Source organism: Molothrus ater, chromosome 1, assembly GCF_012460135.2.
Source record: "Molothrus ater isolate BHLD 08-10-18 breed brown headed cowbird chromosome 1, BPBGC_Mater_1.1, whole genome shotgun sequence".
Classification (NCBI taxonomy): Eukaryota; Metazoa; Chordata; class Aves; order Passeriformes; family Icteridae; genus Molothrus; species Molothrus ater.
Window position 1 is genome coordinate 124692894 of NC_050478.2, and position 22152 is coordinate 124715045.

General features: G+C 42.3%; 2 protein-coding genes across 2 annotated transcripts; both read left to right on the forward strand.

Moving 5' to 3' along the window:
- The first annotated feature begins 1740 nt into the window (after positions 1–1740).
- On the forward strand, positions 1741–5006 carry MRPL53 (mitochondrial ribosomal protein L53). Its single transcript, XM_036378736.1, has 3 exons — positions 1741–1835; positions 2841–2953; positions 4587–5006. Exons 1-3 carry the CDS (start codon positions 1747–1749, stop codon positions 4712–4714), a joined length of 330 nt encoding a protein of 109 aa, XP_036234629.1. The 5' UTR covers positions 1741–1746; the 3' UTR covers positions 4715–5006.
- Positions 5007–15288: 10282 nt separating this feature from the next.
- On the forward strand, positions 15289–20549 carry FABP5 (fatty acid binding protein 5). Its single transcript, XM_036404446.2, has 4 exons — positions 15289–15493; positions 18318–18490; positions 19435–19539; positions 19673–20549. Exons 1-4 carry the CDS (start codon positions 15418–15420, stop codon positions 19721–19723), a joined length of 405 nt encoding a protein of 134 aa, XP_036260339.1. The 5' UTR covers positions 15289–15417; the 3' UTR covers positions 19724–20549.
- Positions 20550–22152: the final 1603 nt, after the last annotated feature.

Genomic DNA, 22152 nt, shown 5'->3' on the forward strand with positions numbered 1-22152 from the left:
CAGCCCATTCCCATTCCAGTTCTTGAAGAATTTCTTCCTAATGCCCAGCCTGAACCTTCCCTGGTGCAGCTTAGGACTAAGTTTATACAATTGCTAGTTGCCTGAGTGAAGAGGCAGATCCTCAGCTGGCTACCCCCTCCTTTCAGGGAGTTGTACAGAGTGGTCACCCCTGAGCCTCCTCTTTTCCAGGCTTAATTCCAGGGCTGGGAAGCAGCTCCTGGACACAACCAGTCCTGAACAAAAACCAAAATGTGTTCACTTCCAGCAGCGGTCCTCTTGCAAATCTCTTTCCTCTTTGATGTATTGCAAAATATTGCCTCTAATTTATCTTTAGCTGATCCTTATCTCTCCCCTCTACTCCACTCTTGTGAAAACCCGCCTGGAGTGCTGCATCCAGCTCTGGGGTGCTCAGTACACAAAGGACCTGCTGGAGTACATAGACCTGTTGGAGCAGGTGCAGAGAAGGACCATGAACATGAAGAGAGGGATGGAGCTCCCCTCCTACAAGGAAAGCCTGAGAGGGTCATGGCTGTTCATTCTGGAGGAGATAAGTCTCTGGGGAAGACCTTGTTGTTCCCTTCCAGCACCAAAGGGAGCCTACAAGGAAGCTGAAGAGGGCCTTTTTACAAGAGCACGTCGTGAGAGGACAAGGGGGAATGGCTTCAAGACGGCAGAGAGTAAGTTTAGCTTAGATGATTAGGAATAAATTATTTGCTGTGAGGATGGTGAAGCACTGTGTGAAAAATGCCAATCACTTGTTTTTAGAATTTTAAAAGTTTAATAGTAATAAAATGGTTATAAAAATAGTAATATAATTAGAGTAATAAAAATGTGGACAATTAGGATTTAGGACAATACGAGACAATAAAAACAAAGAGGTACGGACAGTCCAGGTACCTCTTTCTGGGCAGCATAAGCCCAAAAAAGGACACATGTTAACAGAGGATTAACCCTTAAAAGCCTGTTGCATATTCATACCTCTCATACATGATGCATAACTCCCATTCAAACAAAGGATTCTGTCTGGTCAGGGTCACCTTCTTCCTCTTAATCCTGACAGCGTGTTCAGGGCTGAGCAAGGCGAGAAGTTCGTTTCTTCTGATAAGGGAGCAATAAATTTTCTCTGAAAGATTTAGGTGTCCTGTGGCTGCTATCTCAGTGCGAGTCCTCTCTTTAAAAAAAGTATCTTACACAGCATAGTTTCTATTTTACCATTATGTTTTAACCTAAAACTATATTTAACACACTACTTAAGAAAATTAATACAGCATCACTTTCTAACATAACACATATAATATTCATTTTAACATTTGCGAAAGGCCAATAATGAAATACGCATTTTCACACACTGGAACAGTTTTCCCAGAGAAAATTGCGGATGTTTCATCCTTGGAGGTGTTCAAGAGCAGGTTGGAGGGAGCTTTGAGCAACGCGGTCTAGTGAAAGGCGCCCTGCACAGGGAGGGCGGCTGGAACTACATTTAAAAAAGAATTAAACTCCCTTCCAACCCAAACCAGTCTATGATCCTCCGACGCAGGAAAGAGCCCGGCCCCGAGCGCCTTGGGTCATCAAACGAGGCTCGTGGGGCCGGCAGCGGTGAAGGGAGCGCACCCGCGGGCCTCCGGCCCCCACGGCCGCTCAAGGACTACAGTTCCCAGCTGCCCTCGGGGCGGGCCAGTGCGGCTGCCGCAGCCGAGCGCCCCTGCGCGGGGGCTGCTGGGAGCTGTAGTAGGGGGCGGGGAGAAGATGGCGTCCAAGGTGAGCCTGGTGCTGCGGCCGGTTAAGAGTATCGTGGTCCGGTTCTGCCCCTTCGAGCCCAACGTGGAGAGCACCAGGTGAGGGGACTGCGGGGGCTGCCCTGGCCCGCTCTGTCTGGGCTCCGTCTCTGTAGACGCCCCGGCGCCCTCCGTGCGCCCCTCCTGCGGCCTCCCGGGCCGCGCGTCTCCCGCCGGGCGCTGGCGCTGGGCTCTGGCACCCGGGGCCATCCCGTGCTGCTGTCCCGAGGGCCCGTGCCCTGCCATGCACCCCTTTCACAGCTGTGTGCCCTGAGCTTCAGCAGAATACTCAGCCCCGCAGTGTGCCCCGAGCTTCGGCACAGCGCTCAGTGCTCAGCCCCGCAGTGGCTGATCTGTAGCGAGGGCACAAATCCACTCCATGTGCTGGCGACGGGCAGGCGGGACAACAGCAGCTCCTCTGTCCCCGTAATTAATCGCTGGAGACATTTAAGGAATTGTGCTTCTCCATCCATGTTCTGGAGAACAAACAATTCCAAACAATTCTGGATTCTGCACCAAACAATTCCAAAATGCCGTTTTGCAATGACTTTACAGGCGCACCCACTTTTAAAATGAATTTAGTAACGCGCCTTAACTTAGAATATCTTTAAACTGCCAGAATAGCAGCTTAAAGTAGCTGTCACGCATTTCAGAAATCTACAGGAGACCAAAGATGCCATATAAATAAATGCTGCCTCAAACCCAAACAAGAAAGCATTGGCAAGCAAATGATGCATAAAGAAAAATGAAAATGCCTCTGCTGTTTATTTTTTTATTGTTGTTACTAATCTAGCTAAGAGAAACAGAGAAAGTATATACACTGAAGTTTTACAAAGTTCTTTGGTATGCTTTTTTACATGTTAGTATATAAGGAATATATACTGAATTTGGATTTTTGGAGTTTAAGAGTGATTCTCTTATAAGAAGCACCTGTCTGAAGTTAAGTACAAAGCCTATTTTGTTTATATGTTGTTGCCCATCAATATTGAGATGTGCAAATTAATTTTAGAAGTATGTTTAATTTCTGTCTACAACATACTTAATATATTTTTAATATATTTTCAGAAAATTTCTCCAAAGTATTTACCATAAAAAAGTCCAAGCTACTAATACAAACTGTGAAGTGACTGCTGATGTGAGACATGATGGATCTGAACCAGTTGTAGATGTTACATTTGGTAAGGAGCTTGTTTTTAAAGAAACAAAAGACCTTGGGTTTGTGTTGTTACAATGTTATTTTTTTTTTTAATTGCTTTTTTTTTTCCTTTGGTCCATAACTAGATGTTGAGCAGCTGGGAGGGAAAAAGAAAGAGGGTGTCACTAACAGCCTGATATGTCTCTACTGTTGTTAGATCTAATGGATCTTAGATCCAACAACTGACACCACTGGAGCTAAGTATACTTGTCTGGTGATGTACTTAAAACCTTGCAGTCAGATAGAATTCCAGGAAGGTAAATTTAGCTCTGTTTTTATATAATAATCTGTTTACTTTCCATAATTTTTTTAATGCTATCTGTGGTGGAGGCATCTCAGTCTTGAGAACAGGAGGTTGAATACCTTTAGTTGCTTATGCAACTGAGTAACTGTAATCTGAAGGAACTGCTCAGGTGGGTGAGGCTTTGCATGTGCAGATGGACCTGCAGAATGAGGTCAACTATGTACAACAAATTTCTGGGTTTCCTTTGAGGGTACAGGGAGCAGGCAGGGAATTGGTGGTGGAGATTTCATCAGTTCTGGAAGCGTCCCAGATTCCAGGCTGTGAACAGATGGCTCTAATCTGCTTTTGTCCTTTTCTCTGGCTGCATCTTCTTTCCTGCTGTGCTGTAATGGACCAATATGTCATGTAGCCCATTAAAGTTTTCATTAATATTGATTTCTGCTACCCTCTTATGTTTAAACTTCCATATTTTTAGTGAATTGGTGGAAATATCAAAAGTGTTGAATGGTCTTTGTTTTGCTTAGGAAAGAAACTATTGCAATGTTAACCTTGCTTGTCTCTCTCTCCCCCCATGCCACTGTCTTTCTCATCCTTGTGATGTATTAAGACTAAAGCAGTAAAGCTCTATGTTTTTTCACAGTGTAAACCCAAACCAGTTTATCTCATTAATGCCAAGACACCTCTAAACTCTTCATATTCTAAAAGCTGATTTTTCTCCAGGGAAGTGTTTGTAGCCCTTGTAGTTAGCAAAAATGAGGCTGGAACGTGGATGCCAGGCATGGTGTTTCACTATATGGGTTTGGCTGTTGGTTTTGTATTTGCAAATCTTGCAAAATAATTAACTTGGGTAATATTCACCTTCTACTGCTCCCTGCTTGTTTTAAAATAAATTCTTTCAGAATTCTAGAAATCCTAGTGCTTCCTATTTTTTTTTTTTACATTATAACCACAAGATTATGTGAACCAATTTGTTATTTTGGCTGAAGAAGAACATTAAATGGACCACTGATAACAGGCTACTAAAATGCTTAGCCATGTGTGGAAATTGTCCCTTCCAATACCTTACTTGCCTTTTGTGAGGTGACTTTGGGGGCAGAGTATAAGCCATTCTTATCAAATGTCTTCTTACTATAGGCCATACCTAGACAAATGCTTCAGATTTTTCAATAATGCAATGCAGAAGTGAAAATTAAATGCATATTGTGTGCAGTTTGATATGTCTGTTTGGCAGTGGTGCATAGTCAGGTTCCTTGGTAGCTGGGGCACTTTCTAATCAGACAAGGTGAACTGTAGTTGGATTTATATGTGTAAAACAACTGCACACCAGAGGAGTTGTCACTTTGTGACTTCTCAAGGTTTTCTTCATTTGTAGCTGATGGAGATCGACTGATAATGAAGGGAGCCCACTTGACCACAGGGGAAATGTTAACAGCATTGGCATCCAGATGTAAAGCAAAAGACCTGAAGGAAGAACAGAAAAGCAAGAAGAAGAATCCCTGAAGAATGGAAAACCAGCTGTGTTTGTATTGATATGTGTTAGAAACAGCAGGCTGCACAGAAGGCTTTTTCCTATGCAACAAAATCTGAGAGATGGCCGAAAGACTTTAAATGTTCCCTGCCTTCCCTTGAAAGAGGACATACAGATCAACAGATCTTCTTACAGTAGTGGGTCAAGAGTGGCATAAGATGCAGGAATGCATCTTTCTAAGCAGCTGCATGTTGGACTAATCACATGTATTTGCATTTCAATGTGAATCATGCACATCAGCTATTAAATTAATATTGCAATGAAGCCAGATCTCTTTGGACATTATTTCCTACAAAATTTCTATAAGGCAGAACATTTTTAGAGTGGTTATTATTATTGTTTGAAGGCTATTAAATTTATTACATTTGAAGAAAACTTATTGACTTAGCTGAGGGACAGCAGGCTGAAAATGTAGAGTGGTTTTTGTACTACTTTGTTTATAATACATCTATTGCTAAGTCCCTACCATTTTCTTCCTCTGTTTTTGAAGGAAGTGGGAAATTTGCTAAATGTAAATTTAGCTCAGCTATTAAAGTAACAAGGCTATGGGTCTGTCAACACACAGTAGAGTTACTCATCCTGCATAAAAGTAACTAAGTTTAGCTCAAGTTAGTTTTTTTGGTAATTGGAGAAAAGGGCTATCTTTGAAGTTCAGTTTTGTAGTGGTTTTGTCACTCTTGGGATATTTCATTAACTATTTTGGAAAGATCAAAGGCAGAGCTTTATTTGGTGTTTATAGTCCCATGTCCAACCCTATTATTTATTAAAGTAACTGCTTAGGTGTCTCATCTGTGTTGCAAACCCTCATCTGTGGGTTTGGAAGGGTCGATCTCTCCTCAGGCTGTGCAGGTGAAGGTGTCAGCTCCACGTGTGTTTCATGTGCATCAGTTTTGTTCATAAGAAAAATGTAGTTCCAGTTTTCAGAATTACAAGTGTGGTGCTCTTGAAAGGCTTTACTTCTACCTTTTTATAATCAGATGCCTGATTTCTCTAAAACTAGTGCATGTATTTCCAAAGTTGGCAGCAGATTTAGGACACAAATCTGAAACTAGTTTTACTTTACTTTTGCCAAGATTATTAAATGGACACTGTCCGTTCTGAAGGCAAGGTGGTTCTAAATAGCACTGTCAAGGTAATTCTTTGCAAGTTTCATTAGAATGTTGAAGTCAAGGTGATGTCTTGTGTTGGAGAAGGAGAGCTGTGCTAAAGACATTGGGTGTTTCCCATGTGTCTGCAACAAACAGAAGAGTGTGAGATAAGATGATTCAATGAAATTTGGATGTGGGAACGAGATGTGAATAAATTTGTCTGGGATAAATACCTTCTCTGCACTGGAACCCTTTTTTTTTTTTATTAGGCCATCAGCTCTTCAGAGTGGTTTTGGAGTGCTGAGCTGCTAAATGTTCTACTGAGCTCTGTTACAGCAGAGGGGTTATGAGAGCTGCTGAAACAGAGAGGATTTTAAATCCTGTCAAGCTAGAGGAGTACTGTAGAAGAGGACCAAACTGAAATTAGAATGTTCAAAGGACAGGTTGTTTTGTTGTTTTATTTTCTTTTGCTTTTCCCACAGTTTAGAATAACATCTGAAAAAGCTTTGCAGGAAAAGTGAGAATTGTTCAAGTGGAAGACCTATGCACAATTATTGTTCCTCTGGTTAATCATATATTCATATGCACAAAAGCCCTCTTACTGTAACATATCAATGATTCTTGAAGGTTTTTTCTTTCTTTGACAGTCTGTCCATCGGTGTACAAAACTTATGTTTTAATTTGAAGTGCTTATATCCATCTTAAATAGCCATCTATAAGTGCTTAAAGAGTTAAAGAGGAGTTAAGTAATTAATCATTAATTATTAATAATAATTAAGTTTCTATAATATCTATAATTAAGTTTCTATATTTTGACCCAAGATTGGGGCTTATATTTATGAATAGAAAAGGGAAAAATGAAAACCCTTGCTATTTTTTTATCATCAAAATGAATCCGTTCTGTTGTCAAAGAAAGGGAGTTTATTTTTTTATTTTACTAGCATGGATTGCTCTGTAAAAACACACACTTTTTCTAAATGCCTTCATTTTAACCTGCACATCCCCAACCTTCCTGCTTAGGTTAGGCCAAAGGCCTGCCATGTTGCCATTGAGAGATCACTGACAAATCAGGGGATGAGGTGTAGGCTGGTGCTGCTTTTGAGGGATCACCAACAATTCAGGGGATGAGGTGTAGGCTGGTGCTGCTTTTGCTGTGGGTGCTGGGAGCTGCAGTTTGCAGTGATAAAGCTCTGATACCTTCTGTGCATGAAAAAGAAGTAATGACTGGGTTTTTAATGTGCAACGTGTAAAGCAAAACCTACAGGACAGAAAAATCAAGCTAAAAATGTGCATCCTCGAGACTACAAGATACTGGAGTGATATAAACAAGCAAGATGAGCAAGAAGGCACTCCTCTGATGATTATTATGCTAATATGTAGAAAATTTCTCTCCCTGTATCGTGGAGATAAAGGTAGGAATTTATTTTTCAAGTACGTTCAAGATAATCTGTAATGACTTTCTTCCCTGAGCATTTAGATAGCTTTGCTGCAAGCTGCTCCTGCACTCCCAGCTCCTGCTGCTGATTGCCTGAAACAAAGCTCTGACAGCTCCTGACATGCACGGGCCAGCACTGGGGATGTACAGGGTATTAAGGTCACTCATGCACAACAAAGCGTGTCTGGGTGAGCACTGATTTTGCATGTTGTTATTTTTTAGCCCGCTAATCTTGATTATTGTATCCCACCAAAAATGTGGGTGCTTGCCCGACTATAAAAGGAACTGGAACAGACCCTAAAAAACTAGGATTGCCTACATGCAAATAGCATGGCCACATAGGATGTCTGATAGCGGATGATGACATTAAAATGGCTAAATCTCTAATGCCTGGAGATTTAGCAATTATTGGAATAATCTTAGATCTTTTCATTGTACAAATACCTGTTTTTTCAGATGTTCTTTTCAGTGCATAGGGAAAATAGTCTTGAAATGGATGAATATGCCATTCAGATAACACAACCTGGCTGAGGTATTCCCTTTTTAAGTATCTGCAGCACTGTTTTTAGAAAAAGATAATGGTATTTTTATTAAAGATTTCAACTAGGAGCAGCAGTGTTAGAGAACATTGCAAGTTCTTCGCCTCTGCTTGTTTGAATTTTAAATGACCAAGGAGTTTATGTGATATAAAGAAGCCAGAAAAACCCCTCAAAATTTGAATATCCTGGGACTGTGTTCAACAGTTCTCAAGTTGCTTGTTCTCAAATGTATCTCTTACACACGTATACACTCCTTACAGTTTTAAGAATTGCTGGCTCACTGCCCACCTCAAACTCCATGTACAACAAGTTTCCCTGGATGCAGGCCCTGCCTTTCCACTGAGTGGCTTGGAGTCCCCCTGAGACCAACATATTGCCTATCAGTGATGCCTCTTCTACATGCACTTCTCTGCCTTCTCCATCTCCTGGCCTAATAGTTTTTTTCCTTACTGGCATTGTTTGATCTCATCCAGGCTCCCCTTTTCCCCTTGGAAGGCCTGAGTCACTCTTCTGAGCCCTCTTTGTTGATTGCTAAGAGCATGCAGTGGCTTCAAGCAGCCAAGGTACTCTGCTGCTGGTAGACCACTCCATGTTCTCTGCTTCCTGCTCAGCCTTGTTCTGTAAGCTGGTAACTGTTGGGATGGAGCAGCATGAACAGCTAGAGGTGGTTTTTGGCTTCTGATTAACTTAACAAAAAATGGTCTTTACATTGTGCCGGTCTTCTCAGGATTTTACAAAACTAAGGATACACCCAGGGACCGATGTTAGGGGTGTGAAGGCAAAGGAGCTGCTGACCTGTTTTGATCATGACTCCTGAAGTTCCAAAGTGGTACTTGAAAGCAGAGTTAAGGCAAGCCTAGATATTTTGTTTGACTTTAAGCAGTCTCCTACCTACCGGCAGCGTTAATAGCAGAGGTTAATAGCACATCAAAGGAGATCTTTGCATTGTGCTTCACTGGAAGAGGTGAGTTTGACTTGTTTCCATATGAATTAATATTTCTTTTAAGGCAAAATAGCTGGAAAAATGGACAAGCATGTTTGTGGAGGGAATGCGTGGTCAATAGGAGCAAACCTGGGAAAGACAACTTTAGTGGACAGATTCTCACAATTCAGACTGACAATCCCTGCAGGAAGTTCAGAGGACAGGTAGGAGGCAAAGCAGCAGGTTCCTTCCTTACTCAGGCACTACTCCTCTGTTTCTTTTGAACCCTCCACCCTTTTTCAACATGGAGTCAAAGACCAGCCTTACTGTAAAAATAACATGGTTGGCATGCAAAGCCAGCAAGTTTGTCCTCTCTTACACAGTTCTTGCATGAATGCATGGAATTATCTTTTCACTATTGGGGAATCTGAGTGGTTCAAGTCACTTGCATGAATAAAAGAAAAAATAAATATTTTCATGGAGTTTTTAAAGTATGTTTATAGATGAAGATTTATAGAACTTGACTTCAAAATCCACTGCTCAAGTGAATTTCAGAGTATTTACTGGGAATGAGAAATTTAAGGATCAGGTGATTACTTCTTTCCTTCAAAGAGCTAGATCAGTATCAAGTTAAATTGCACATGAAAGAAAAGGTAGCAGTCAGTACCAAAAACTTTTGGCAGAAGCATAGGAACAAATTAGAGAACTGCAGTGTAATTTCCTACTCCCTTACAGATTTTCTCTGGTCTGGTTGTTAGATATGTAATATCAAATCTTGAGATGGAATCAGGGATGTAAACCCAAATAGCGTGAGACTTTTCAAGTCTAGAAGAGCAAGCTGGAAAATACCTGCTTGTCCTGCATGGTAGCTTGAGATGCCAGAGGCAAGAATTTTCTTAGAAGACTTTTGAACACAAGTCATTTAGTCAATCCTTTTTGCAAACTTAGCATGTTGGCAATGGGAATGGGATAATAGTAAAAACTAACTTTAGCTTTCAAAGGGTTTTCCCCAATGTTCTTCTACAGCCCATGAAAAAGGAGGTCTTGAAAGGCGAGTCAGAACTGGAAGCTAAAACATTGAGCAGCAGCCCAGAGAGCCTCTCTCTTCCCACTGTGTGCAGGTGTGAGAAGGCTTGTGCTGCTTGGTGAAAAGGAACCCCCATCAACTGTGCCTCAGGTGCTTTACACCTTTTCACCCCAGGATGAAGTCCTTTGGGAGCCCTGGCCAGGTAGTCAGCCTACACATATTCCTAGCACCCTATTACATGATTTTGGCCAAAAGGAAGAGGAGCAATTGCAGCCCCTCTCCAACTTTCCTGGGAAAGCTGTTGGTATCCACAGCACAATGAGAAGACCCTTCCTCTGCAGAGTGTGAGTGTCAGGCTCTGCCCTTCATATTTCTGGACTATGATGCTCTCCTTTGTGATATCCTGAGAATGAGAAGTATGGTTATAGCTATAAATGAAACATTGTTTTTTTTTCCTGAGGTTCCCTTCACATCCTCAGTAATGGAATTCTACTTATGATATGCAATCAAGGAAAAAAGCTAAAGCTTTATATACCCTTTTAAAATCCAGTGAGAACATATGTACTTTATTGATTCCAAATTTCATAATCTAATTATTTATCATTGGTAGAAATATTTGTTTTATCATTACCTATTCCAAATAATTTTGACATTCTTTGTCCTTTCCCTTATGTCCTTATTGTTCCAGACTACACAGAAAGGACAAAGTTGAAGTTTTATTTGTCTTTATTTACAGAGACATCATTTGGGTTGATTTTTTTTGTACATCTGTTGTTTCTAAAAGCCATACCAGAATATTTGTTTTCTGAAAGTCTCTTCTGTGAGCAGGTATTCCCTGTTACTGAGCTTTTGTTTTACATGGATCAAAGGCTTTTTCAGTGCTAAAACTACAGCTATGGAAGATTTGTAGTCACCCTAATATCTTTTTTAGCATTGTAATGACTATGCTGATTATAAAATTCTGAAGATAAATAAAAATATTTTTATTCTTACATGTGGCTGTTTGCTGTTCAGGGTAGATACTGCTGCTAAATAGAAAGGACTTTTCAAAGCTTCTGAAGTTAGGTACCAGCTCACATATCTGCAGTCACTGTGACCTGGGCTGGATCTGACATCCAATCATTTTTTGTTGGGAATGAGGAAAATGAGTCCTGGACTCCTCTTCCAAGTCACTGCAGGCTCCTGGAGCTTTCTCTCTCATCACTGAGGCAGGCTACACTCGGTGAGCTGTGACACCATTGCCACAGTAAACTTTGCCCTAGAAGCATTTCTCTTTGACCTTGCTTTGAACGTGCTGCTGACAACGTGCAGGAGCTGGGCTCAGGCTGCCAGGGTGCTAATTGCATTATGGTGATGCAGTGCTGCATTATAGTAATGCAGTAATGCTCTGTGGCACCAGCAGCACCGCCGCGCCGGCACACGTGAGCCTGCCCACCCCAGGACAGGCTGCCTACCCAGGGCAGATGCAGCAGTCTCCAGATTCACAGCAAGGATTCTTTGGACCCATGCTCCATGCTGGAGAGCAATTTGGCTTTGTTTTGACTCAAAACCGGATATATTGCACAAAGCCCATTGATAAAACAAAGCTATGCCCAGCTCTTCCAGCTCAGAGGTAATAAAATGCTGATATGCCGGGAGATCTTGTGCATGTTGACATACAAAGGAAAACTTGCAGGTTTGTGCGTTGTTGCTTCATAATCCCTGGCCTTGTATTGCCCAAGCAAACACCTCTTTAGTGGCAAAGCTTCCTTAGGCCAGCTAGGCAACTGTAGCACGTGTTTCATCATGCCTGCCCAGCGATGACATGGCTGGGAAGGGAAAACCACACTTGTACAACAAGGAAACAGAAACAAAACTCTGCTACCTATGCAATTTTCCCCATCCATGCCTTGGGGGTGAGTAGCTATTATTCATAGACTGCATTAACTTTTTTCCACAGCTAGGGATAGGCCGAAGAGTAAAATTTTGGCAGTGATGTCCAGTTTTCCTGACAATTTTCTAAGGCTTTCTCAAGAGGTTATCTTATCTAAAAGAAGACACTTAGAAAAGGTGGTCTATATACACAATATGTCTGTATTCTAGAAGGAAAGCAAGATCCCTTACACAGTAGAGCATAGCTCTATCAGATTGGGTTCCCTCCAAGTTAAACATATGGGCAGATTAATGAGTAAAGGTCTAGGGAAAAAGTTACGCCTCCTATGGAACCAGATTAGTGATATGCTGCAGAGGAGGAGGTGGTGCTCTGCCCTGCCCAAGCAGCAGGTATTGTGACTCCAAAAGACAAAATATGGCTTAGCTTGCATGCAGGAGGTGAATCTATGGCTACGTGAAGAGAAACCTCAAACACTGCTGGCCACAGCTCCCACGTCAGATGAAGCATCACTGCCCCTGCCCCAAGGAGTAGAATGAAGGTCTCTGTGCACATCGCCTTGTGCTTGGTAATGAAGAGCTGTAATACCCTCCCGTCCTACAAGGTGCAAGGGTTTGACTACCTGAGGGAAGCATTCACCCTGGTTAGGCTCAAGCCGCCAAGGTGGTGGTTGCTCCCAAATGTGGCTACGTGCTTGCCGTGCAGCTCATTTCCTCAGAAAAATTTACACTTCTCATTGTAAATTTGATTCTCCTTTTCTTGGACAATATATAGTTCACTGTGGAAATGAGCAAAACTTCAGAGAATTTATTCTGTCTGCACTGAAACAATAATATGTGGCACAGGGATTCCATGCTGTCCATAGGTAGCATGTACTTGCTGCTTCTCTTGTCATATATCTAAAGACGAGACTACACAAACACAAAAGGTCTGATTATGATGTCAGCCTCAAACCAGGCTGGAATTGAGAATTATAGGATTGAATCCCTGTGGCTCAAGCACGACGTCTGGATATCTGAACATTTTAGTTTGCCTCCCAAAGAAGGAGCTATATTTGGCAAATATATACTGTTGAGATAAAAAACAATTTATATTTTGTAGCTCAGGCTACCTGTGCCTTACCCAGAATGATACATCTCTGGCCCCTATAGATACTTTTTTTGCTACACAGACAGTTTCAGCACTATTTTGTTTCAAAGAAGTTTTGAGATGTGGTGTTGATGATATCACAGCCAGTAATCCGTGTCACTGGATTGATTAATTTGCAAAACATTGGGACTTTGTAAGAATTGAGTGAATGAGTGAATTTTTTTTCACTGTATACTAACAATCTGCATTTCAGAAAAGAGAGATAAGAGTCTCTTTTCTTCTTGTGTCTTGTATGAATTTACATGCCTAGACCTGAAAAATTTGTGAGGAGAATAAATCAGACCAAATGACTTGTGGGAGGATTCAAAACTGTAGCAATGTTGAGCACAGGTGGGTAACTGGATCTTCAGGTACTTCAGATCCAGGAATACTGTCTCACCACTAGATGGAAATAGTGGATTTTACATCTTCTGCTGCATTATCAGCACTTATACCTGACTACCATTTGCATATCGTAAGCCATCTGCAGGCAGCACTGCAGAAATGTGGATCCAAAATTATTTGCTGGTGTACGTGGAGTAAAGCCAACACTTCTATTTCTAGAAATTGTCCCCGCTTTACAAGACTGAAGACCTCCTAATTCCTGAAGGATGATTCTGTTTGATCCCTAATCTAATGGCTTTTCATTTATCCTTTCTGTAAGCAACCAGAGAACTGCAGCATGGATGGCATGTTGATTCAACTATCATGAATTAGTCAGTAAACATCACCCTAATTTAACATTTACTCTGAAATCTCTTACACAAGACACACACAAAATTAAATTAAAAAAAAAAGTGAAAGAATGTTGAAAGTCTTGTGTTTCAATATACCTACTTAATGACACAAAAAAGAAGCAATATGACTTGCTGTCTTATGAGCAGAGGTTATAATGTTGTTTGCATATTAAAAGCAAGCATATAGTCAGAGAAGCAGAAAGTAATTAAAGACAGCTTTGTAGGGAAGGATAGTTAGAGCAAATAAAAAAAAAATCAGTTCAAACATTATCTGTTTATTTTGTGTATGAAAAATCTGACTTTTTACAAAGTCTTGAAACTTCTAGCTGCTGTGTGAAGTTGTATCACTGCAAAGCATAAAGTCCTCCTTGCTCCAAAACGTTTGGCTTTATGGCACTTTCTCATATTGTGAAATGTTGGAGCCAGCACAGAACCTGCTTTGCTGTCTTCTCTGGCTTTGATGGTTTTGATACCTTCATCTCAAACTCCTTCATGAAAGTACTAGCAGAGAAGTGTAGTAACTGTTATTCCATAAAAAAACCTTGAGATACTAGATGTATCTCCACAATTCTCTTTTTCCAGACAGGAGAAAGTAGCTGTGGTTTTCATCCAGTGTGATACAAGGCCAACAGAGGCAGAGATTGGCATAACCCTGATGTTGGAAACAAATTTTGGGGGTACATTGGAATCAGGAATATTTTTTTTTTTTTTGTGACTTAATAATAGCAGCTTCCTCACAGAATATGACAGTAAATCTGACAAAATTTGACAAAAAATTAGTCAAAACCTCACAGGGCCTCTTGAGAGAGTATATTTTATGATGCCACTTCTGTGCCAGTGTACAGTTGAGGCAGCTGCAGCATTTTCCTTTAAGAAGTAGGAATTGCAGTTCAAGATGGACTAAAAACAAGATAACATATCTCCATTTTTCCTATGCTAAGGCATGAGGTTGCATTCAGGCTCTGATTTTTCCTGTGTACTGCAAGCACCCACATTAATTCTGTGTTTTGATTGATTTTGTTGGCTAAACTGACCACTGTGTGTATGTAGAAGGTCTGTTCCTGGGTCACAGTAACTATGGATAGCTGTAGTTCAATAATATGTGATGTACCAGTGGGAGTTGTTGGGAAAGCTGGCAATCAAACCCAATAAACTGCTTTGAGATGCTGATGCCTTATTGCTCTGTCTCTGTGCCATATGATGATTTTTTTAATAAGCCTTCAAAAAAACCATGACGAGTAATAAAAAGTATAATTTAGCATTCAGAGTCCAGCTAGGAGTGCAGGGTACCGGCACTCAGCATGCTGGACTCTTTCACCACGCCGGATGGAGTTTGTGTTCGAAGCAGCGTTGAGGCCACAACACCCCTCGGCGGGACAGCTCTGGCAGGGTCCCCCCGTTCCTGGGCGTTCCCGTGCTGGGGCGCAAAGAGGGATTGCGAGTCTGTGTGTGTAAGAGTGTGAGTGTGAGTGTGCGTATCTATTTGTGCATGTGAGTGCGTGTGAGTGTGTGAGTGTGCGTTTTCTGTGTGTGCGTGCCTATTTGTGCATGTGAGTGTGTGAGTGTGTCTGCGTGTGACTGCGTTTGAGTGTGCCTGCCTGTGTGTGTGCCTGTGTGTGAGTGTCTGTGTGTGAGTGTGTGTGTCTGTCTGTGTGTCTGTCTGTGTCTGTGTCTGTGTGCGTGAGCGTGTGTGCGGGCGGAGGGCGGGCAGTGCCCGGCGTGCCCGCTCTTGCCGCCGCCGCTGCCGCGGGCGGGACTCGCCGGGCGGGGGCTCGGCGGGGAAGGGGCCGGGGCGCGGCGGGAGCCCCATTGGCTCTGCCGGCAGCACATGTTGCCCGCCCGGCTATAAAGGCGGCCGCGGCCGCGCTGCAGCCCGTCCTCCCGCCTTCACGTTTCTACAGGGACGCCATCAGCTCCAGTGCCGCCGCCATGGCCATCGACGCGTTTTTGGGTAAATGGTGCCTCGTCTCCAGCGAGGGCTTCGAGGAGTACATGAAGGAGCTGGGTAAGAAACCGGCGGCTCCCCGCCCCCGAGAGGGAGGGAGGGAGGGATGGATGCCGGGATGCCGCCCCGGGGATGTGCTGCCGCTGCCGGCCGGCGAGGCTCTGTCCAAGGTCCGCGGAGAGCGTGGTCCCGGAGCCGGGCCCGAGGGTGGGACGCAGCCCGGCCGAGAGCCGCGGGTGGGCGGCGGCTGCGGGGGTGATGCCGGGAATCTCCGGGATGCAGCGCCGGGGGCTCCGCGCCCTCTCGGCTCCGGGAACGGAGCGCTGGCCGGCAGCAGAGCTTTCCTGGCGGGAGAGCTGCCGCCTCTGGCTCCGCGTCCCAAAGATGTCAGCGACCCTTTTTGCATCGTAATGCCGGTGCCTGTGAGGCAGGTGCCGGCACCAGCAGGCACCTTCCCGCCGCACAGCGCTGCCGCCTCCCTCCGCAGGGCCGGGATTAGCAGCTGGTGCCGGCAGCCCGGCTGCGATTAGGCCGGTCCGCCCCTCCCTCAGCGCTAATGCCGGGGCGGGGAGCCGGGGCTGCCCGGGGGGGTGCCCGGGGGGAGCTCGGCGCTGCCCCGGCCCCGAGGGCGGCGGCTCCGCTCGGCCGGGCTGGGTCACCCAGCCCCAGCACACAGACCTGCCGAGCCGGGGCTGCCTCCCCGCGGAGTCACCTTGGCTGTCTCCTCCCGGGAAAGCCAAACTGGATCAGCTGCTGTGGGTAACCGGCTGCCCTGCCGGAGGCTGTTTGCCTGCTTTCTTCTGTGGCTAGTCACACCTTTATCTCTGGGGGATGGTCCTGGCTTGTTATCCCTGCGTCCAGGCTGCCCTACATTTTGTCACATGAAGTTACCGGATGAAGAACACACCTAACAGACCAGGAGCCTCATCTGCAAGCTCTGATTTACCACTTTCCTGTGAGCATCCTGGCTGACAGGTGCTAGACACCTGGAAGTGTCTATATGGCCCAGGAGCTATTATTTTCTGCAATTTATTCACAGATGAAAGCCATGATATTTTCTCAAGAGGCAGAAGATTTAGGCTTATCATGAGAGGGAGAAGAAGGAATTTAGGTCTTGTGTTCTTCACATAAAATACAAAAAGCATCACTGCATTTACACTCTGCAGACAGTGGTGGCTGTAATTACATTTTGGGAGGCCTGTCAGTATGTGATAGGTATGATATGACAAAGCCTTTTGGACTGAACTCTTTAGGAGACTTTGGAGGAAATTCAAGAATTTTAAGCTCGGCTTGGTTGAGCCATGGATTAGGATGCCTTGGTGCCTTGATGTCCAATGGCCAGACCTAGGCGTGTGCCAAGTTGCAACTTCAAAGTAGAAATTAGGTGCTGCAACTGCAGAGCACCTCCCATGCGTAGGCAGCACCAGACTGTTGTTTGGTTTTAGATTGAAATCATAAACCCAGGCACTTTTCCATTTTACATTCACAATTTAGGCAATTAAATTTATACCAAGTCACATTTTAGGAGCCAGTCATTTACTGGATTTCACCCTTGCTGGCTACCTGTGAAACTCTCTGCCTTTGATCCTATTGATGCACCACAAATGAGACCATGCAGATTCTGCTCATTCTGTGCAGAAGAACGTTTGAGGACAAAGAAGCTGGAATTTCACTTCTTGCCATATGGAAGACATGCAGCTCATCTCTGTTTAGTTGGATCCCAAGCTGTAGCTGATGAAATAATTCCCTGATTACTCTGGCCTGGACTACAGCAACAGAATGTGTGTGGAGGTTACTGTGGGAATAATTTCCAGTTCTGATCAGAAAAGCTGGACTGAGGATAACTGTTTTTTCTCTGTGAACTCAAGCTTAAGGCTCAATCCTGGAATCTCATTTGAGTCTGGAGAAGCAGTGTCTGGAGAGTACTTTATTTCCCTCTGCAGGACACAGCCCTTACCTCCACATGCCTGGGGAGTGCTGTGCTGATACTTGACAGCATTTTTTTACATTTTTTAACTACACCAGTTGCAGAACCCAGGCACTCATTGACCTGGTGATACTTTCTGCCTCATTTGGTTGCATATCAATTCACGGTTCTGATATGCACTTACCAGTTTGATGGAGTCATGTTTGTTGCTTGCTGCCCTCTTATTTGCATTTTCATCCTTCAGATCAAAAAGATTCAAGCAAACCTTGCAAACAGTGCATGCAGGGGCTGAAGCAGGGTGAATCTGAAGAGTTTTGAGGGCTGCTGTCTCCAAATCATGAATTTTCAGCCATTTCCAAATTGCTCATTTCTCCATTTCTCTGTCTTTTGCATGTGTGTGTAAGCACTATTTTCTATGATAATGATTTTCTAATTCACAACTCCATACTTTGTAAACAGGATGTAAAATATGAAATTTAATTAAAAATGCCGTGTTTGCAATGGTGTACAAATTAATGGAAGGGTATTTATTAAGTTTGAATAAAGTGGATTCATCTGTCAATAAAAATAATTTGTAGACTTTTAAAGTGTTCAGAATTTGAAGTGAATAATTTTATTTTAGTTTAAGCATTCGTATTTGTTTTCCTTTTTGCTATTTATTTCTGTTTGAAAAAAAAATCAGTGCTGAGTTTTGGGATACCTAGAAATCTTTGAGAGGGCAAAATAAATTTAACTTTAGCTCTCTGAGGAAACAAAAGAGTAACTCTGCAAATAAGCTTTTTTCCTTCCTCATCTGTGGAAAATTTAAAACATCCTCTTTCTTTGTGGCTCTTGAGCTTTGATTCTCAAGTGTGCTTAAGTGCCTAATTAAATGGGAATTAGGTATTTGAATTCTTGTGTGGCCCTAAGCCTCAGGGTTTAACTGACTTTGTGACACTCTGTGCCTCTCCCTTGCAGGTGTGGGTATGGCCATGAGAAAAATGGGAAGCATGGCCAAACCAGACGTTTACATTATTCAGGATGGGGACACCATCACCATGAAAACAGAAAGCACCTTCAAAACTTCACAGTTTAGCTTCAAGCTTGGTGAGAAATTTGAGGAAAACACATTAGATGGTAGGAAAACTCAGGTCAGTATACTAAATTTCTGTTGAAAAAAGGCAATTCTTTGGGTGTTTTACAAAGGGAGATGCTATTTTAAAATCAATTTTAACATCCGTACTAACAGTGCTTTATTCAATGAGCAGTTGTCTCTCTAAGTCTCATTGAAATATTTTTTTAACATGGATTAAGCACATTCCAAAGAGGGAGAGTGCTGAAATCAATAGTCTTGTGTATTTTGCTGTTTTCATTTTGTGGCAGAAGCATTTTTTTAGTAAAACTAACAGACCTCTAAATCCCTGTTAAAGCCAAATGCCATTTCATTTGAAGCCTGTGGGAAAAAATGCCATTGATGTTTAATCAGAGGCAATTCAGCCCTAGGGTTAACCTTTCTGCTCTGTCCCTTATTTGCATAACAAGAGAGCCTGGTTCAGTGCGGGGTGGGATCACAGACAGCAAGGTAGCCATGTGAATTACAGGCACTAAACTCCAGCTTTAGAAGGCAGAGTTTCTCCTTGCACCTAGAAGGAAGAATATTTATCCCAAAGGAGGGAAAAAGCAAAGGATATATCTCATTTCCTCCTGTGAGTGCTCTCTGTTTATCACCCCCCTCCCTCCAGCCACACACTTTCAGTTCATCTATTCCTGCAAGATCAGATAAATGCTACACAAAGGCTCAAAGCCCATGTAACAAAGAGATGAACAGAGAACATCTTCTGCTCCTGTCAATTGAAATTGTGGATGGTGTCAAAAGTTTGTCTGGTGCAGAAATGTGTCAGAGCAGTGAGTTAGGTACTGTAAGAAGAGGATTGATAAAATGTTTAACATAATTTCTGGCTTTGTAGTTGTCAATGATAAAATTATTATTGAGTGAGCTGGGGTGGGAATCTTTCATTTGGAATAAGATGTTGGAAAGCCTCAGTGCTGCCCAAATGTCATGGGGAAAATATTGATGGTCAGGTTCTTCTTTCAGACCCTTGTCAGCTTAAAAGATGATGGCTCATTGCTTCAAGAGCAGGAATGGGATGGCAAGAAGACCACAATAACAAGGAAGCTCGTGGATGGAAAATTGGTGGTGGTGAGTTCAGTCCCACTTTCTGATCCCCAGGTGCTGCTGGTTGGTAGCCTGAAATGTAACTCCTAACGTGCCTTTTTTCCCCGTTGGTCTGCACTGAGAGGTAAATTAATAAATACATCTCTTTATCTTCTAGGAGTGTGACATGAATGGTGTCAAGTGTGTTAGAGTCTACCAGAAGGCATGAGGACATCTTCAGGTTCAGTAGGAACTTGCTGCAAACAACTCAGTTCAGTGGACAGAGCTCCTTTTCACTCCATATTTTCCTTTTCCCTGTTTTCTAGTATTTCAATGGACTGAGTAGCTGAGTGCAATTCTTTTTAAAGGCCGTGATGTAACTATTATGTAACTATTCTGAACTTAGGCTATTAAATAAAATTGTTGAATATATGAAGTGGAAACATTGTTACTAGTGGAATTTTAAGTGAGGTTTCAAAAAAAACAAAAAACAACCCCATTTTGGTTTTAGGCTCTACTACAATCTGCCTTCAGCACAAAACAAGCCAGTATATCACAAACATTCCTACTTTCTAAGATAGTAAAATTTGAAATTGGAACAACTCCACAGCCCAAACTTTGAATGTGTTTTCTAACATACATGTTACAAAGTAACTAGAATTGTGTGGGTATAAATTCGAGATAAGCTAAATTGGTGTTTAAGTAAGAGGAATGGATTTTCAGGGTTAGTTTGGAGTTTCTTGTGTTTCAAATCCACAGTTTTCTTAATTTCTATATATAATACCCACAGTTTTCTTAATCTCAAGATATACCAGTAAGCCAATGAACATGATAAATCTAAGCAAGCACATACACACTTTCTTGAAAGGAAGCCTTATTTTAAGAAGACTTTTCCTAGCAAAACTCTTATTCCATGTCCAGTAACATTCTAAAAATTCTTAACCAAAATTGCTGAAATACTGCCTAAAGCCTCATTTTTTTTTAAACTTGTTTGAAACACCTATCAATGGAGTATATATGCTTTGAAGTGCCATAATAAATAATCAGAAATATCAGTGTCTTGAGTATTACTTTTACACAGGTTGGGAAACAGAGCCTATAATGCTATTATTCTGCCAAAGAGATGTCAGATGAGACAAAAATTTAAAAGGTTTAGGTGAATTTCTGTGATACCAGACAAGCATGTCCTAAAAGTGAAACCATTTGGTGACAGGAAAGTTTCCATGAACTCAGGAGCCTTGGGGATCATGCAATTGCACAGGTCCTGTTTGCTGCATCTGTTACTGCAGATTCAATTTCTGCTTGTGAGATTTTAGCTGCTCAGTGCATGTATCATATTACTGAGCTTACTCAAACAGAAAAATCTGTTGTGTTGTGTTCATTCTGTGAACCATGGAAAGTGACTTTTCCCATAATTTTGGACAATTTATCTTTTTCATAATTTTATGACTACTTACACTGTCATCCCTTTTACCCCTGTCATCTGAAAGCATTTTTCCCAGGAGAATATTTCTTGCAATTTCTTTCTGTGACTCCTTTTTGGGTGGTCCTTTTCCACATTATTTCGTAGTAGTATTTCTCCTCATTTTAATACGAACCCCAAAGATAGAGGGTGCAGTCTTACACAGACATTAGAAATAGAAGGAATCTACCCACAGAAGTAATATGGAAAACAAACTGCTTTTGGGACCTACTAAATTTCAGATCAGAAATACACTGAACAGTATCAGGCATGATATGAAAATCCTGTCTCCTTTCCTAAAGAGACAGTGTTACTGCTCTCAACTGGGCATTAAGCCTTCTGTGAGGTCACTGGTCTATCACTTAGCCGTGCTTTGTTTACTCCTGATCCTGGGTAGTGTTAATTGTTTATCTTTCATTTGAATGGAAAAACAGCCCAATGTCTTTTCTAGGACATCCGTTTTGATTACAATGAGATCACTTCTTGTAAAACAAAAGGCAGAAGAGTGTCTTTTTAGAGTGATTTCCTTTGGAAAAAAGGCTTATAAAGTCTGTATCTGTGCTCTCCAAATTCAGCCACATGTGAAGTAGAGGCTACAGGTCCCAAAGAAAACTATTCTTCCACAAATGTCATGGAAGTAGGTGGCCTGATGAAGGAGATGGATCATTAAAGTACCTTGATGATGGAAAGACTGCACATGGAAGTGACACTTTGACATTAAATGGAAGTAAAACATTACGAGAGCTCTTGGCAGACACAAGTTATCTTAAGCACAGAAGCTGACCAATGAGAAGAGGCAGATCAAGAGGAAATTGGAATTCTTTAGAGCTAATTCTCCAGAACTACTTAGTCTCACATATTTATTTGCTTTATTTTGATGTTAGCTCCGGCCTCAGTTGCCAGCAGCTTCAATGTAAGTGTACTGTGACCCAGAACTACCATATATACAACCTTTAATTGTTAGCTTAGACCACACACTAAAAATGATGATTGTTCTATAATACTGCAAGCTAACATTTATAATGCTCAGGACTTGAAAATATATTTAGTTCCCAGTTTCCTCCTATTATTTATTATACTGGAAAAAACCTTCACTCTTCGTGAGTTTATACACGCAATATTCCTATCAGTGCAAAATAACCAATTGTCCTGACATTTGAATAGCTGTACTTCACTGTATCACACATGAAGGCAGA